The following is a 16,239-nucleotide window of genomic DNA, read 5'->3' on the forward strand; positions in this document are numbered from 1 at the left end:
GTGACCCTAACAGACTTTTCTTTACAGCGACAGTAGTGAACTTCAGTACCCATGAGCACCTTGCGCGAACACGGCGGGTGTGCGTATGCGTGTGAGCGCGTGTGCGCGTATGTGTGAGTGTGTGCGCGTGTGTGTGTGTGTGTGTGCGCGCGCGCTCGTCTCTCTTGTATGCCGACTTTGCTGACGTCACCACTGGAACTGCCCTGTCACGCGCTGTTAGTAAAAGTTGGGATAGAGTGAGAAGCGGAGCGAAAGAGAGAGAGAGAGAGAGAGAGAGAGAGATTACAGTCTATATAGCGTTCCTGGTTGTGTTGATAAATAGCGGATGAAATTTTTTCGGCTGATTGTTTTACAAGTTGTTTTAGAAGATTAGCTCAACTCTGCATGAACACTCAACCTTAGATAGAGACAGAGAGAGAGACAGAGAGAGAGACAGAGAGAGAGAGAGCGCGAGAGAGAGAGAGACAGAGCGCGCGCGCGCTTTAGAAAAACTTGACACTCGGTGTGTTTCCAAAATTCAGAAAGTTGAGCTCTTTTCTTCTCTACTGTAGTAAATGTTGTGACAGTAAGGAGAGAGCCGGCGCGGACAGACGGGAGAGAAGCCGAGCTGTCAAACCCGATGAGTAGTGCAGACTGCAGCGGGAATGAGGAGCTGGACTTCAGGCTGATCTTCGGTGAAGACGGCCAGCAGCCGCCGCCAGGCCCCGCAGGTTAGTACTGCACTTTCTCCCTGCACTTACTATACACTCCTTCTTCCATCACCATTTACTTCACTTCATTTCATTTCATATTGGTTCATCTTTCCTCCAAAGCAATGCTCTGACCCCTGAATGCTCTGACCCCATGCTTTCCTGAAGCCGGGGGTTCGTGTGTGCACGAGGGAAGTGTTTCTAGGTTAATAGTGTCGTTATAAGACTCTTGGCTCTGTGTGTGTGTGTTAACTCTCTGGCTAGCGTTACCATAAAACCACACACTAACATATTAAATAGTATGTCATATTTCCAGTTTTGACACACTGTGTAGATGACTGGTGTGTGTGTGTGTGTGTGTGTGTGTGGAGGGTTTTGCTGGAGCCATGCATGCGACTTGGATAAAAGTTTGCAAGAGTGTAACATCTGTGGAGTGTATTAAAAAGTTACTCTTATCAGCCAGGAAGCTGAAAATGAATTCTCCCTGTTATGCTCAGCTGGCACATGAAACACACACAGTATTAACGTGTTTCTTGTTGAACAGTTTGACAGTTCATTTAATGACAGATGTGTGATTCTGCACCTCAATGCATATTAGTTTTATTGGATATACACAATATTTTAAGCTTTCCGCCTTACGGTGTACATTAATGCCTTCCCACCTTCCTCTGATGTATTTGTTTGTTCGTTTGTTTATTGGCTTAATCATGTATTTGTTTGTTTATTTACTGTAAAGTTTTAGGTATAATCATGTCGCTTTGCTAATAAATAACTATCGACTGTACTGTAACAGTACACCCCATGGTAAATTATTCCTCTTAAACCCATATCGTTCCGAATTTTTTTAAAAAACGTATTAAAGGACAAGATTTATTTATGATTTAAGATTTATTTTTCATCCATTCATAGTTACAGAAAATGTCTTGGAATCTCGGGAAAACAAGTCACGTTGCAGGTGTTGTTCCGTAGCAGCGTCATCTTATTTCAGTTTTAAAAAATGGAATTATTCATGTATCATGTAGAATTGATCTCTTTATTCCTTTGTTTGTTTGTTTAAAAGTAATTGTAATGAGGACGTTTCTGAGGAAATGACTCGTCCAGCACCGCCATCGTTCATTCCTTCAAAATATCACTATATTTCTAAATATACTGAAAACCCGGATATTATTTATTGTTAATTTTCTTAGCTATTAAGAGTGGAATAGTTTAGATACAGAGTGGAATAGTTTAGATGTAGACACAGTGTAAGGTAATGATGTGATTTTGTTTGTAAGGAGTTTGTTCGAATGAATGAACGTATGAATAAATAAATAAATAAAGTAGTTGATGAGAAGAATATGATAACGGGAAGTTGTTGGGAGTTTGGAAGGCGAACACCGGGTTAGGAAGTGGTTTAGGAATTGATTTCATAAGCCTGTTTTAAGGATCATCCCTGCGTTGAAACGTTATAAAGTATAAAGGAAGTTCTGCAGGGCGTTTCCCTCCTCCTACCAGTGTTTAATGTATGCAACGTTAAATCACATGTGATATCAGTATGCAGTGTGCAAATCGGATACCAAATGAACAAGAAAAAAAAATGTGACACATGACTGCAGTACAACATTATTGCGTATTTCTGTTACGTTACACTTATCAGTAAGTTTATAGTGAGTAAAATTCATGGCAGAGAAATGTGTTTTTGTTTTGATTCGTGTGTGTGTGTGTGTGTGTGCAAGCTAATGCCTGGGGTGTGACTTTTGTAAGCTGACCAGTTTGAGGCAAGTTTGTGTTTGTCTTTTTGTTGGTTTGGTATTTGTGATCTAATAAAAGTGCATTTGGAAAAAGAAACGCAAATCAGTCTTCACAAGTGTGTCGAGAAGGAAACAGATTTGTACAAAGTCATCCCCGCCATGCTTTTGGTGCATGTGTGTGTCTGTGTGTGGGTGGACATGTCTGAATGTGTTTTGTATTTTTATTGTACTAGCGAAGCCTGAGTGCAAACGCCCGTCTTGTATGCAAATCATACTTTATAGATCAGACAGCGTGCTGCAGCATGATGTAGCCTATTAGCTGGTGATTGCTCTGATTCGTGTGTAATTGCTAAAAAGGTTTGTCACTAGCTCTAAGTGAAGTCATTTAGAGGCGAGGATCATTAAACGAAAAAGAAAACTTAACTCTCAACTTTGAAGTCAGGGCATTACTCACTTAAGGTGTGATTAATACACAGCAGAAAATAAGCGCTTATAATATTTTTCTGTAAAGAGAATGTTAATTAATTCTGGTTTGTTTGATGCACAAACTGTGGTTCATTGTATGTCTTAAGTTAACACATAAAAACGTGTGGAGAGTCTTTTACTGTTTCTTGAATTCACAATAAATAAATGAATTAATGTATTAATTAATAATAACAATAATAATAATAAGAACAAGAAGAAGTAAAAGAAGTGATAACAAGCGAGAGAAAATGGCCTTATGTGTTTTTGTCTTAAGTTTGGAAATGAAACTCTATAGTCTTTTACTGTTTCCTGAATTCACCAAAAAATAAATTAATTAATTAAATAATAAATGTAAAATATAAATAAATAAAATAAAAATAAATAAAATTAAATAATAATAAAATAAAATAAATAAAAATTAAATAAATAAATATGAAGTATATGTAAAGAAATATGAATTTGAAAAAATATAATAATAATAATAATAATAATAACAATAATAATAATTATTATTATTATTATTAATAATAATAATAATAATAATAATAATCATTATTATTATTAATAATAATAATAATAATAAGTGTGATAATAAGTCAAAGAATGCTGCAATTTTAAATAACTGCACTGTGAAGATTTTGTCACACACACACACTTTTAGCGTAACGCTGAATGACACGACATGACAGTGCTGTTGAACGAGCCAGTCAGCACTCAGACCTGGGAAGTGTCTCGCATCCTTGTTGATTTTTCCCCACAATGTGAAATCACGGCATGTTTACGTCCTGCATGCGGAGTCCCTGAGATATGTGTGGCATTTGCCTCGTGTAGTGGATAATTACATGCTGCTGCTTTCATACCGCCTGTGGTTAAGTTTGGAATTTATTTATTGCAAAGGAGATTAAGCACTTCTGCACTTCTGTCTGTCAGTCACTGTGGAGGTGTTGAAAGGTCAACGTCAACATATGGAGACAAAACAAATGCACCGAATCCATTTGCCATGAAATGTTGCTGGATGTTCATACAGACTCGTATCAGGAATCGCAGAGATGCTGTGTCCGTATTTTGTGCAATTAAACATGAGTAGTCACTTCATCAAGTAAAATCAGTCAAATCTGGTCAAGTAAGAGCATCGCTTTAAAGAATTGGTGTGTGTATTTTTTTTTTTTAGTAAAGTTATAAGATGTTGCGTTTAGACCTTTATTTAGTCTTAGTGTGTTCCAAAGTACACAAAGCACCCTAAATAGTGAGCATGCCTAAATACAACAACGACAACTAAAGTGTAGGTGGTTTGGGACGCAGCCTCAGAGTTACAGCAGTGTTATGAGAAGAAACACTTTCTAATTCGTATTGTGAGTACGACGGTTAGCTAGATGTTAGCTGTTCTCTCTCTTTCTCTCTCTTTCCTGATCCAGCTGCAGTGCCCTTGTATCCACCGATAATGCTGGTTTTGTGCTATCATAAGCAACACGTCGTCACGTAACATGATGCTACGTTCGAGGCAAAGTTGCCACTTGTAACTGGGGTAGTCTTCTCACCTAGCAGTTCTTTTTTACCCGTTTACGGAGCGACGTCCGATCAACATGACCCCAGTCTCACTTTTCACTTAGTTCATCTCGGTATTTGCTTTAGAACTGCTACTGTAATATACAGAGACAGTAGTGACCACTATTCGAGGAGGTGAAAATCAACGTTAGAGTTATCATATATATATATATATATATATATATATAAACATATATATATATGTATATTTATATATCGTTAGCTGACTAGATTGTTAATAGCACTACTTGCTATTGTCTGCTGACTAGCTTGTTGTTGTTTAGCTACTTGCTGTTTTCACTGTACTGCAGTTTCAGTCTAATGTTACATGAATGTCGTGAAGTTTGTTTTATAGTAGAAAGCCACTCAAAAGTGTGATTAAAGTAACCTTTTATGAGCTTTATGTTCACCCCTTTTGTGTTGGCATCCATTTTTTCTTTCACCTCACACGTTGAACATCCTGATGTGGGAAATTCCACTATTACAGCTTATACAAGGCACCTCAAACACATTATAAGCTCTGATTGAAGGGTACGATATTTCACAGCACGCTGCATGCACCAATACTAGCATCTAAATATAAGGGCTTTCCCTGAGGCTAAGTTTGATTAAATATAATGGAAATAAAATAGGAAAACTTTAATGCCTCACTTTTTCCAATGTGTGCAGTTTCTTTATTTCTTTTTATATATATATATATATATATATATATATATATGGTATGAAACAGATCGTGTTAGCTTGCTAACTAAACCCAGACCAGAGGATAAAAAGACAGAAATGGTCGAATCACTCAATCTCAATCTCGCTAGCTGTTGTCTAGTTTAGTTGTCTAGCTTAACAATTTAATACCTGGGCAAAGAAAGAACCTCCACTATTAGGACAAATCACCTGTTAGTTAGCATTCGCTAGCTTTCCACAGATGAAATGAAGCTAGCTTTCCACAGATTAAATGAAGCTAAAGCTACTTCAGGTTTCCTTCATGACTAAATTAGAAGGTGATGATGTTTTAATATAGAGTAAAGGAAACACTTCAATGAGGAAACCGTATAACTGTCGGTATGTTAGTATTTTTAGTGTTAAATAACCGACACAAGGTTGAAAACATTTCTGAAAGTGTCTGAAATTTTTTATCACAGTACAGATATGAAGTTGTCGTATCGATAAACACTAATTTCAGAAGTTGGAAATTTTATTTTCGAATAAATGACAAGTTTGCTGTAAATGTGGATATTCTCTTGGTGATATTTGCAGTGGAACCTCGCCACACGAATGCCCTCCCTGACGAATTTTCGCCTTAAGAATTGAAATTTTTCCAAGAAATTTGCATCGGCATACAAAGCATTTTCAACATACATAAGAAACGATCCAAACCGAACGATGTTCAAAACTTTGCATCAGTGGAAAGCCAAGCGAAGCCAAGCGAAGCGAGTTTACGAATTGTACGAATATTTTTTTCAGTCAGGGAAAGCTGTTAAAAATCAGTCAACCCACAATACCAACGTTGTCTTCGGCATGCGTTCAAAAGCTAGGTGATTTTTCGTGCGTTTTTTCTGTCTATTTATTTCATATTTTACTTCATTTACATGTCTTGTCTATTGGTTTTGATTGAGCATGTATGCAAAAATATGATTGTGGTGTTGGAAATTGGTACTAATTTTGGGTGGCTGGAACAGATTTTCGCCTTAAGAACTCGCCTCCAGAACCAATTAAACTTGTATGCCGAGGTTCCACTGTACTCGGCTATAACAAAAATAGTCAGTAGTCAAGTGACTTCAGTGGAAGCGGGCTGTTCCCTGGACTGCATGCCATTGCAGCTTGTTAAAAAAACAAAAAACAAAGTTCTGCTGTGTGACTGCAGTTGTGTATACCGAGGGATTGACCATTTGACGTGGTGGCCGTGTGATCTGAACGATGACCGAGTTACATTTCTGTCTTCACTCATGTGAAAGCAGAGCAAACAGTTTAGAAGAACTGTCGGTGTGTGTGTGTGTGTTTGATTGCATAAGTTTTTCACCTTACAGTACCTACCTGGAGAAGTCAGTCTTTCAGCAATCACATGGCCTTGAGTTCGGCAGCTTGTCTTTCATGTGTGGAGGTGGCTTTAGTAGGGACACTGTGAACTTTTAGATATGATGTGTGTGTGTATGTGTGTATGTGTGTGTGTGTGTGTATGTGTGTGTGTGTGTATGTATGTCTGGCTGTTTGCCCAGGCATGCCATGTGGTCCTCAGATGGCAGTGGAATTTAAGGGGAGGGACAGACGTACCACCGTTTCTCTCCCACTGAGACAGGAACAGGAAAGGTAGTCTATCTCTCGGTAATTTCCTCCATCTCCAGACTCTCTCTCTCACACACACACTAACTCACTCTCTGAGTCTCTCTCTATTTTACTCACTCTCTCACTCACTCACTCACTCTCAACCTCCTAGACACTCTCTCTCTCTCTCTCTCTCTCTCTCTCTCATATTCACTAACTTACTCTCTCAGTCTCTCCCAATTTTACTCACTCTCTCACTCGCTCTCTCTCAACCTCCTAAACACACTCTCTCACTCTCTCTCGCTCTCTCTCTTTCTCTTACTCTCTCACTCACTCTGTTAAAGACTAACTGTCTATTGCCCTCTTAGACACTTTCTATCTTTTCTCTCTCTCTCTCTCTCTCTCTCTCTCTCTCTCTGTCTCTCACCCTCCTAGACACTCTCTCATTCTTTCATTCTCTCTCTCTCTCTCTCTCTCTCTCTCTCTCTCTCTCTCTCTCTCTTGCCCTCCTCACCTCCCACCCCATGTCTTGCGGTTCAGTTTTTGTCATTACATTGTCGCTTCGTGCTTTAGTCCCTTTCCTTTCAGGATGTGAGAATCCGATTTAGCAAGTCAAACCATCAAGTTACACAGTTACGCAGCTTGTGCACTTAACCGAGTGTGCTGCATGCATAATCAGGCTCAATGATTACCATAACGAACGTTTGCCGTTTTAAAGATTCTGGGTTGTTGTTTTTTTTCTCACGCTCTTACTTATCAATGCTTATAAGTCACTCATTAGTTTAAAACGTGGCTACCGGTGGGTTTACACACATGTCTCAGGTTGTAACGAGTCATAGTTTAACAGCAGGCAGGACGCTGAGAGACGACAGTGGAGTGAAGTCGTGTGGGGAGTAAATGGGGGAGTGCCGGTGAACACTGAGACTGTTTGGAGCGCTCGTGTCTGGCCTGCTGTCTCAGTCGTGGGAAAGACTGAAATTACATCGCTCACAAGGCCGGTTATTTTCAGCCGAGGCTGAAAGCGACAGAGGGCACACACTCGACTCCTTCAGCTCCTCTGAAGCAGGACTCCCCCGTGAGCTCGCCGTGCCCACAGAGCTGAGCGAGAATGCTGTGTGCCACGTCCCCAGGTGAGTTCGCGAGCATGGAAAAATGAGAAGCCGGTCATCTCGGTACAGCTTTACAAACCAAAACTTTTTTTTGTGTATTAATAACACGTCTTGTTTATGGTGTATGTATATGATAATAAGCCTGAGCTGTTTGTGAGACAATAGCATTCGTTAGACAGCCGGCTTGACGGATAATGAAGCCTGATCCTCAGCTATTAGTGACTCAGGTGTTGTTTAGGCAGCGATAAACAGAGACAGACTCATGCTGACTCACTAAAGACCCTGACTCGACTCGGCTAATATTTAACTCAAATGTGTGAACCAGCATCATGATCCACTCGGCATGGAGAATATATGGAGGGAACGCGATAGACTGTTCAGTCCCAGAAGCTCACTGAACCTTATAGTTTGTATCCTGTGTGTGTGTGTGCACTTATTCGTGTTTGCATGTCTGTGATGTCCCAAATTAGCAAAATCACCAATATGACACGTCCATTAATAAACTTTAGCACTCAGGATGACAGTGTAATAGGACAAGGCCTTGACGCCATTATCCTCGTCACACAGTGTTCTTTAGTAAGTTTGCGTACCCGGATTTTTTTCCTCTACCCTACCTTAAGGACAGTGTGTGTAAAGATGAAACAGATGAGAATTTGTGTGCCAACGGCTTTAACATGGCGAGTGCGAGCGGGAGTCGTTTGTTTCCCGGGGCGAGGCACGAGCAGATATGCACGGCATTTGTCTAGTTTAAATTTAGCGTAACCGAAGCCAGCATTGGCTGCTCTGCATCAGCTTGCCTGCCCCGTTACCGGCATTGAACTCTCGCATTTAACACTCGGCGAGCGGGAGCTCAGGAACGTTTGAGGACAGACAAGGAAACCGTTTCGGCTTAGTCATACAGTAACACTACGTTGTCTGAACCATAGAAGGAAGCAATTAATCTGATATTATATTTAGTATGGCTGATATATAAACGGGCTATTGGAATTTAATTACAGATAAAATTTCCTTTTCCGGATCTGGATGAGATTATTTGTGCCTGACAAATGTACTAAGGAGGATTATTTAGAGCTTTTTTGGAATGAAGTGAGAAAAATCAAGCTATGAAAAGGAGGCGCAGGGTCTGACTTCTTTTTAGCCCAGATTATATGTTCAGTGATGTGCAGAAGTGTACGTTTAACTGCCTTTAACTTGAATAAGGGTTTGCCATGTTTGGTATTCTGAGGAAAAATGGCATAAAAGCGGTACAGCATGATAGGCTTGAAAAGATAGAAATCACGAAATTAGCAGCCTATCTGTCTTAAAGTGTGTGTGAGAGAGAGAGAGAGAGAGAGGGAGAGAGAGATAGAGTTTCTCTTTAATACCATCAGTATAAAGCATTTCTCAACCATAAAAAGTTTCATTTTCGAGTGTGATTTAGATCTAACATCACAACCGTCACTGATAATATTGTCTAAATCCATATCATTGCAAAGATTAGCAAAAAATACACCCGTGATTTTTTATTTTATTTTTAAATCACAGAATTTAGTATTATTAAATATTATCAAATAAGCTCTATAATAAGTCATAATTTTATACGTTTGAGTCTAAAATTCTCTCGAATTTGTTCTGATTAAAAGATGCTTTCCTGTATTTTACGAAATCTTTTCTTTTTATCACAAATTTTATTTCTCTGCTCTGATATACACACAGCTAGACCTATGATGATTTATTACACGTTAATTACACAAAAATAACTGAACGTTTGACCCTACCTCCGCCGAACCATCTCACTCTATCACCACGACCGTTTCAGCCTTCGTTAGCATTAACGTTAATGTGATTTTCTCAGACGTGAATACATAAAGACCAGTAAAATGTTTGCATACTTGGCTCGCATACGACCCCAAAGTAAAAAAAAATCCCCCTTCTAAAATCCCCCTCCTGCACAGTGATTCAGTGTTTAGCTCACCGTGCTGAATTAATTAAAAACTCCTTTGTAGCCTTAATTACAATTTAATTGCTTGTTGTGGAAGTGATGCACGTTTCTCCCCTTCAGAGCAGTGAGGTAAAATAGAAAAGTCCTGCTCCTATCGACGGGAACGTATTACTCACATTCAGCTGTTCATTTCCGAACCGGTGTTTGGCCTGAGACTGGTGTGGACTTCCAAATGGAAATACTTATATATATATATATATATATATATATATATATATATATATATATATTTTAAAACAAAGTATTGGATATTAATTTGTTATTACTCACAAATGAAAAGGAGTAAGAGATGGAAGAGCACATGGGCTTATAATTTGTTATCTCTTCTTTAAAGAGCAAACATTTTTATAGTTCTGCCATTTCTTTATTCTTAAAAATAGATCTTTTTTGAGTTCGGTTATTTATTGATGCTGGACCAAAGCTAGTGCTTATTCAAAGGAAAGGATATTCCTGAACAAATGCTTCATTCAACCTTTCTCTCCTCAGTCTTGACGTCATCATAAAGAACACATCCGAACCCTAGAATCGCTTCACTGCTAACACTGTATGAAAATGATCGTTAATGCTGTCTTAATCGATACGTCCGATCCGAATCCGCCTCGTTTCCTTCCCTTTCTCAGTGTCTCTTACAAACTCTTACAAAATGTACCTCCTGGCGCATTGTGTAATAACGAGTGTATAACGAGTGTGTGTGCGTGATAGTGTGTGAGGTCCTTTTTCTCGCCCATGACTCTTTTTTTTATCTGAGTCACACTGAAGGTAATACATAATTTAAGAGCAGACATGTATAAGAGGGATTTTCCCTTAGCAGTGATGAGTGTGTGTGTGTGTGTGTGTGTGTGTGTGTGTGAGTGTGTGTGCATGAGTGAGCGTTTAGGACATTCTCTATACACGTCATTTTTTAGTAAAGTCCTTTAGTTAAGATTAATAATGATCTGGATTGGGATTTAGGATTAAGATTAAAATGGCTGAAATACATTCAGGTTATCTTTATATATAAATATACACTCCCCGGCCACTTTAATTGGAACACTTCAGGAAGTTTACTTCAGGAATCAGCCAAACATGGTGCAGCAGCAAAAGCTATAAAATCCTACAGATGCACCTCAAGAGCTTTAAGTCCCATTTTATTTATTAAGTCTTCATCTTAAGCGGTCCTTTTTTGTTGAATGTGTGTCCAGTGTAGCCTCAGATCCCTGTTCAGGAGTGGGGTGAGATGCTTTTCAGCTCACCACGGTTGTATCGAGCATCCGGTTATTTGAGTCACTGTAGCCTTCCTGTCATCTCCGGTCACTCTGACCTCTCACTTCACCCCTCTGGACCTTTTAAAGCTACTGGACTGCCATGCACTGGATGCTTTTTATTTTTTATTTTACCATTCTGTTTCTTGTAAAACCAGCAACAACCTCGATCAAAGTCACATGGTGAGATCACATTTTCCCCCAGTTTCTGGTGTTTGAGCTGAACATTACTGTGTGATTTTTGTGCACTTTGCTGCCGTTACATGATTTGATGGGTGCGAGATTTGTCTGAAAATAGCTGTAAAGCGTGTTGACGTTCATCAGACCTCCTTTAACAGCTCTAACGTCTACGCTCACTGATCTATTTATGCTAAAGCCCAAATTTCACAACATCCTTCTACAAAAATGCTACAAAAATGAAGGTTTATGGGGTTTTAGTAGAATAGCCTCTTCCTGTGATATTAAGCAATTCTTGGTCATGTTGAGTAAAGAGAGTAATAATCGCTTATCAGTAACTGATTTATTTTCTTCATGTGTACATTTCTCAGGCTTGAGGAGCTGGCTAGCTCTCTCTCTCTCTCTCTCTCTCTCTCTCTCTCTCTCAGCTTGATTAAGGTCGACTGTCTAAGCAGGCCAGTATATATATTAATATAGACAGCACTGTGTCCTTCCTCTCCAGATATCTCTCACAAACCTTCAAGGTGTTTGAATGAAACCTTCGTCTAATGTTTCGAGTAGTTTGCAGTGTATTTATTTTTTACAGTGCCTTGCATAAGTATTCTCATTAGTAAACAAATCTGGGGAAAATTATGAATCAGGGACTGATTATTAGAAGAAGTATTTGTGGACATTCAACCAGCTCTTTCCCAGATTTGTTTATTTTGTCACGTGGCTGAAATCCGTTCAATTAATTATGTGACTTTTGAGCTCATTGAGAGATTTCACAGCAGAGGGGGTGAATACTTATGCAATCTTTTTATTTATTTTTGTAAATATTGCTACAGACTGTACTGATCGGCAATTTCAAGACTCCTTACGATAGGGTAAAACATCAATGTCATCTATGATGAGTATGGCAGGATACACTTTTCTGCAATATCATGAATATTGTGATATCTTTTTATCCATCATGATATTACATTGGTTTTAACACTACACAATATGCATATGGTCAAGGGGGGGGGGGTGTGAATACTTATGCAAATCCCTTTTTAATGTTTTTCTTCTAATGCGTGACCTTGTATTCAGGTTTCTAAAGCCAGTGTGATTATATTGTGTCAGTTGTTCGACGTTTGGAGATGGACAAACCATGTTTAATGAGTATGACAATGAATATAACGCTTGTGGCTAGCTTTCCTAGAGCACATATAGGCTTTCCCTTTGGGATGAATAAAGTATCTATCTATCTATTTAGTCATGGTAGATCTTCATGGCTGAGCATCCTATCATTTTTCTCAGGATGGAACTGATCTATTTATACTGAAGCCCGAATCCTGCTCGTACAAAAATAATACAAAACAAATGAATGTCTGGGGTTGTGGTTTTAGCAGAATAGCCTCTTCCTGTGATATTAGGCACTTCTCGGTCATGTTGAGTAAAGAACGTAATGATAGCATATAAGAACTGCTATCCTGTACATTACACCACATCTCCGCGGATCTCCGTAGGAAATAATTGTGTCTGTGACAGACGAGGTTGAGAACGGCGAGAACTGAAGCGCTGGCTCTCTCTCTGTGCCAGCTGAGCTTTGTTGATCCTGTAACGTTATCACAGTGTGGGACGCCTTAATCAGAGAGCTTTATTTAGAAGGCAAACATACGTTCGTGTTGGCTTAGACCGCTGTCGGGCAGCGCGGCAGACGTCCGCCACTTGTCAGTGATGTAACTGACCTCAGGTCAGGGAAATAGGCTGCGTTTCAAAGCCAGTGATTGAAAGTTTCGAGGCTTAAGCTGGTGTTTATGTGGATTTTATCACAACAGAGGAAAGATTTGAGTGTTATAATCTAGACTAATGCGATCCAAAGCAAAGCGAATGACCTTTGTTTAAGGTACACTAAGTTTCTCATTGTTTATATGTCTCACACTTAGTAAATTTCTTGTACACACACACACAGGCTGTAGTTGGGAGCTGTTGTGTGGATGGGCCTGCAGGTGTGTGTGTGTGTGTGTGTGTGTGTATATATATGCGCTTGTCCAAGGCCCGTGCCAGTGACTGTGTTTAAAAGTAAAGGCACTCTGCCAGCAGTTCTTAGAAACAGGAGCGGAATAAAAGCCTTTTCGCCAAGCTACTGCATGCTCAGTGATGACGCATATCTCCTGGTGTGTGTGTGTGTGTGGTTTTTTTTTTTTTTTTTTTTTGTTCATCAAAACCTTTTAAATGAAGGTTATGGTTTTTTTGTACATCGAAGTAAATGAGAGAAGACAGTCGGACTGTTTTGGTGCAAAGAGAGAAGCCTGCTGTTAATGAGACAGTGCTGCTTCACAACGGGAACCCTGGCTTAGGTTACACCTGTCCCCACAGAACAAAAGTGTGTGCACGCGCACACTCACACATACACACACACAAACACACACACACAGACACACTCACAAACACACACACACACAGACACACTCGCTCACAGAAGCCAGGATGTTGTGTAAGTATTGTAGTTCAGGAATTGACCTTGAGAGGAAGTTAGGTTTGCACTTCAGAGACTGAACACAGTGTGTGTGTGTGTGTGTGTGTGTGTGTGTGCGTGCATATTTATCCGTATGTTTTGGGTTTCATTAATTTGTTTGTGTTTTGTAAACTTTACTGATGTCAGAAATACTGTGAGCTGAAATCTTGGTTTGTGTGTGTGTGTGTGTGTGTTCGTCTGTATGTGTTTACTGTGATGAACTGTAACTTTGATAGTGTATATTCCTTTGCTGTCTGCTTTATCCACTAATGAGCATCCCAGGGTGACGTCACATAAGTGTGCACACATACACACACACACACACACACAGGTGCAGACTAGATCCAGAGAGGGAACAATGTCCTGCATTTACCCCACCAGGCACAGCAACCCTTGGCTGCGTCATGTCTCAGAGCGGCCTGTGTGTGGTGCGCTGAGCTGCAGCGATTTCCTGCCGTTATTAGCTTAGGAACAGCAAAGCCGCTTAGGACTCCTTATTTAACCAGATCACGCTAACGAGCAAATGCTCTAAGCAGGGACACCTCAACACATTCCTCTAAAATCAGCTGTCCTCCTAGTCATTCTCACCCGGAAAATAGGTTGAGAGATGATATAAAGATGGGACGGATCGTATTGTTACTGTTTGTCATGAAGCCACGCCCCTTTTCATGTCGCATGTGGTCAAATAAAATGAACTCATCCCTGCGTTTAAGAGACTGTATCTTGCCAGTTGACTGTTGAGGCAGTATCTATATGTTTTTTATTTTACTTTTATGTATAAGATCTTGGTTAAGAGCGTAGAAGCACAGCGGTTAAGCTGCTGGACCACTGATTGGAAAGTTATGAGTTCAAATCCCACTGCTGTTGCCTTTAGGCCCTTGAGCAAGATCCGTAACATTCAGCTGCTCAGTTGTACAAATAAAATAAATGTAAAACAAGTCTCCTGCCCAGTTATATAAATGTAATACATGTAAATCATTCTGGCAGATACCGTAAATGTAAATATTTATTGCAAAAGTGAGAATGATGACGTCATTGGAGTGTTTCCCCGCCCACTCTCCGAATGGTTTCTATGTAATCGTGATTCAGCCTATAAATTTTGTGACATTTCGGTCGCAACTTCTATGACAAACTCATACACACTCACCCATATCTCGAGTCCTACACACTCATGGTTAACGCACTCTTCATAGCGCTGAAGCCTTTAGTCAGACTTGCAAATGTTTAGCAGCCTAGAGCTTCCACTTCCTGGCTTCTGATACACCAGACAGACAGATCACTTTCTTAATCCTAGAGGGAAATTCCAAAATTTGATTTCTTTTCTTAGTTTGGCCTTAGAGGAGTGGAGTGGTGGTGGTTCAGGTGGTTACGACTCTGGGTTGTTGATTGGAGGATTGTGGTTCAAGCCCCAGCACCACTAAGTTCCACTGTTGGGCAGTTTAGCAAGGCCCTTAACCCTGTATCATAGCTGCCCCTGTACTCTGACCCCAACATCCTCAGCTGGGATATGTGAAGAAAAGTATTCCAGTGTAATGTATGTGTGGTTATAATAAAGGCTTCTTGCCCTCTTGTGGCAATGTTATGCTTATTGTAGGGACAGATAGATAGATAGATAGATAGATAGATAGATAGATAGATAGATAGATAGATAGATAGATAGATAGATAGATAGATAGATAGATAGATAGATAGATAGATAGATAGATAGATAGATAGATTTTTATTGTCATTCCATAATACAGTCACATAGCATCAAAATGCCGTATATAGGCACCGGTTTTCATAAAGATCACCACTCATAGCTTTAAAAGTTATTTAAGGGTTTTGTGTGAAGAACAAAGAATAAACATGATACTCTCATGAGGTTTGCCACAAGCCTCAGAGGAAAAATATATTCGGTTGGTCAGTGGCGATGGCCAACAAACAGCCTCTGCTTTCCTTTTGGCCTCAATTAGCGGTGAAATGTATTAAACTCTCTAGCAAATGCTAAAGGTTTGGTTTGTAACCCTGCACTTTCTTTGGCGTGGCTTACAATTTGCTCACTGTGGTCCTCATTTGTTTAATGTGACCTCATATTACTTTTAGGGCTTCTTCACCAGAAAGTGTGAAATGGCTCGGCTCAGGATTAGCTAAAACATAGAGTGGAGCTGTCTTCATTAGTGGTAACTACACTTTACGGGCACAATGTTTGTGCACCTGATCGATTGCACATGTATGTGCCTGTTGGACATCCCATTATAAATTAGAAATGAAGTCCCTACTTTCCTGATATATAACTATAAATATCCACTCTTCTGGGAAGGCTTTCCACTAGATGTTGGAGCACGGCTGTGGGGATTTCTGCCCTTTCAGCCGCAAGAGTATTAGTGAGGTCTGGCACTGATGTTGGCTGAGGGGGTCTAGGGTGCAGTCGGCGTTCCAGATCATTCCAAAGGTCTTCATTAGGGTTGTGGTGCAGGTCATTCGAGTTCTTCCACTCCAAATTTGGCAAAATATATCTTCATGGATCTTACTTTGTGCACAGGTGCATTGGCATACTGGGACAGGTTTGAGTCTCTTAG

At 39.8% G+C, this 16,239-nt stretch overlaps 1 protein-coding gene across 2 annotated transcripts in view; it reads left to right on the top strand.

The window, feature by feature from the left end:
* The first annotated feature begins 205 nt into the window (after positions 1-205).
* nfatc3a (nuclear factor of activated T cells 3a) overlaps positions 206-16,239 on the top strand; it is a 79,304-nt gene continuing 63,270 nt past the window's right edge. The window contains exon 1 of one of the 2 annotated variants that reach the window (XM_058381645.1): positions 206-710. In XM_058381645.1, the coding sequence (XP_058237628.1) occupies positions 620-710 (91 nt within the window). In that variant the 5' untranslated portion in view covers positions 206-619. Of the gene's footprint in view, positions 711-7,576; positions 7,819-16,239 lie in introns of those variants that run through there. The other variant, XM_058381646.1, reaches the window with a different exon arrangement.

Source organism: Hemibagrus wyckioides, linkage group LG27 (genome assembly GCF_019097595.1).
Source record: "Hemibagrus wyckioides isolate EC202008001 linkage group LG27, SWU_Hwy_1.0, whole genome shotgun sequence".
NCBI classification, from domain to species: Eukaryota; Metazoa; Chordata; class Actinopteri; order Siluriformes; family Bagridae; genus Hemibagrus; species Hemibagrus wyckioides.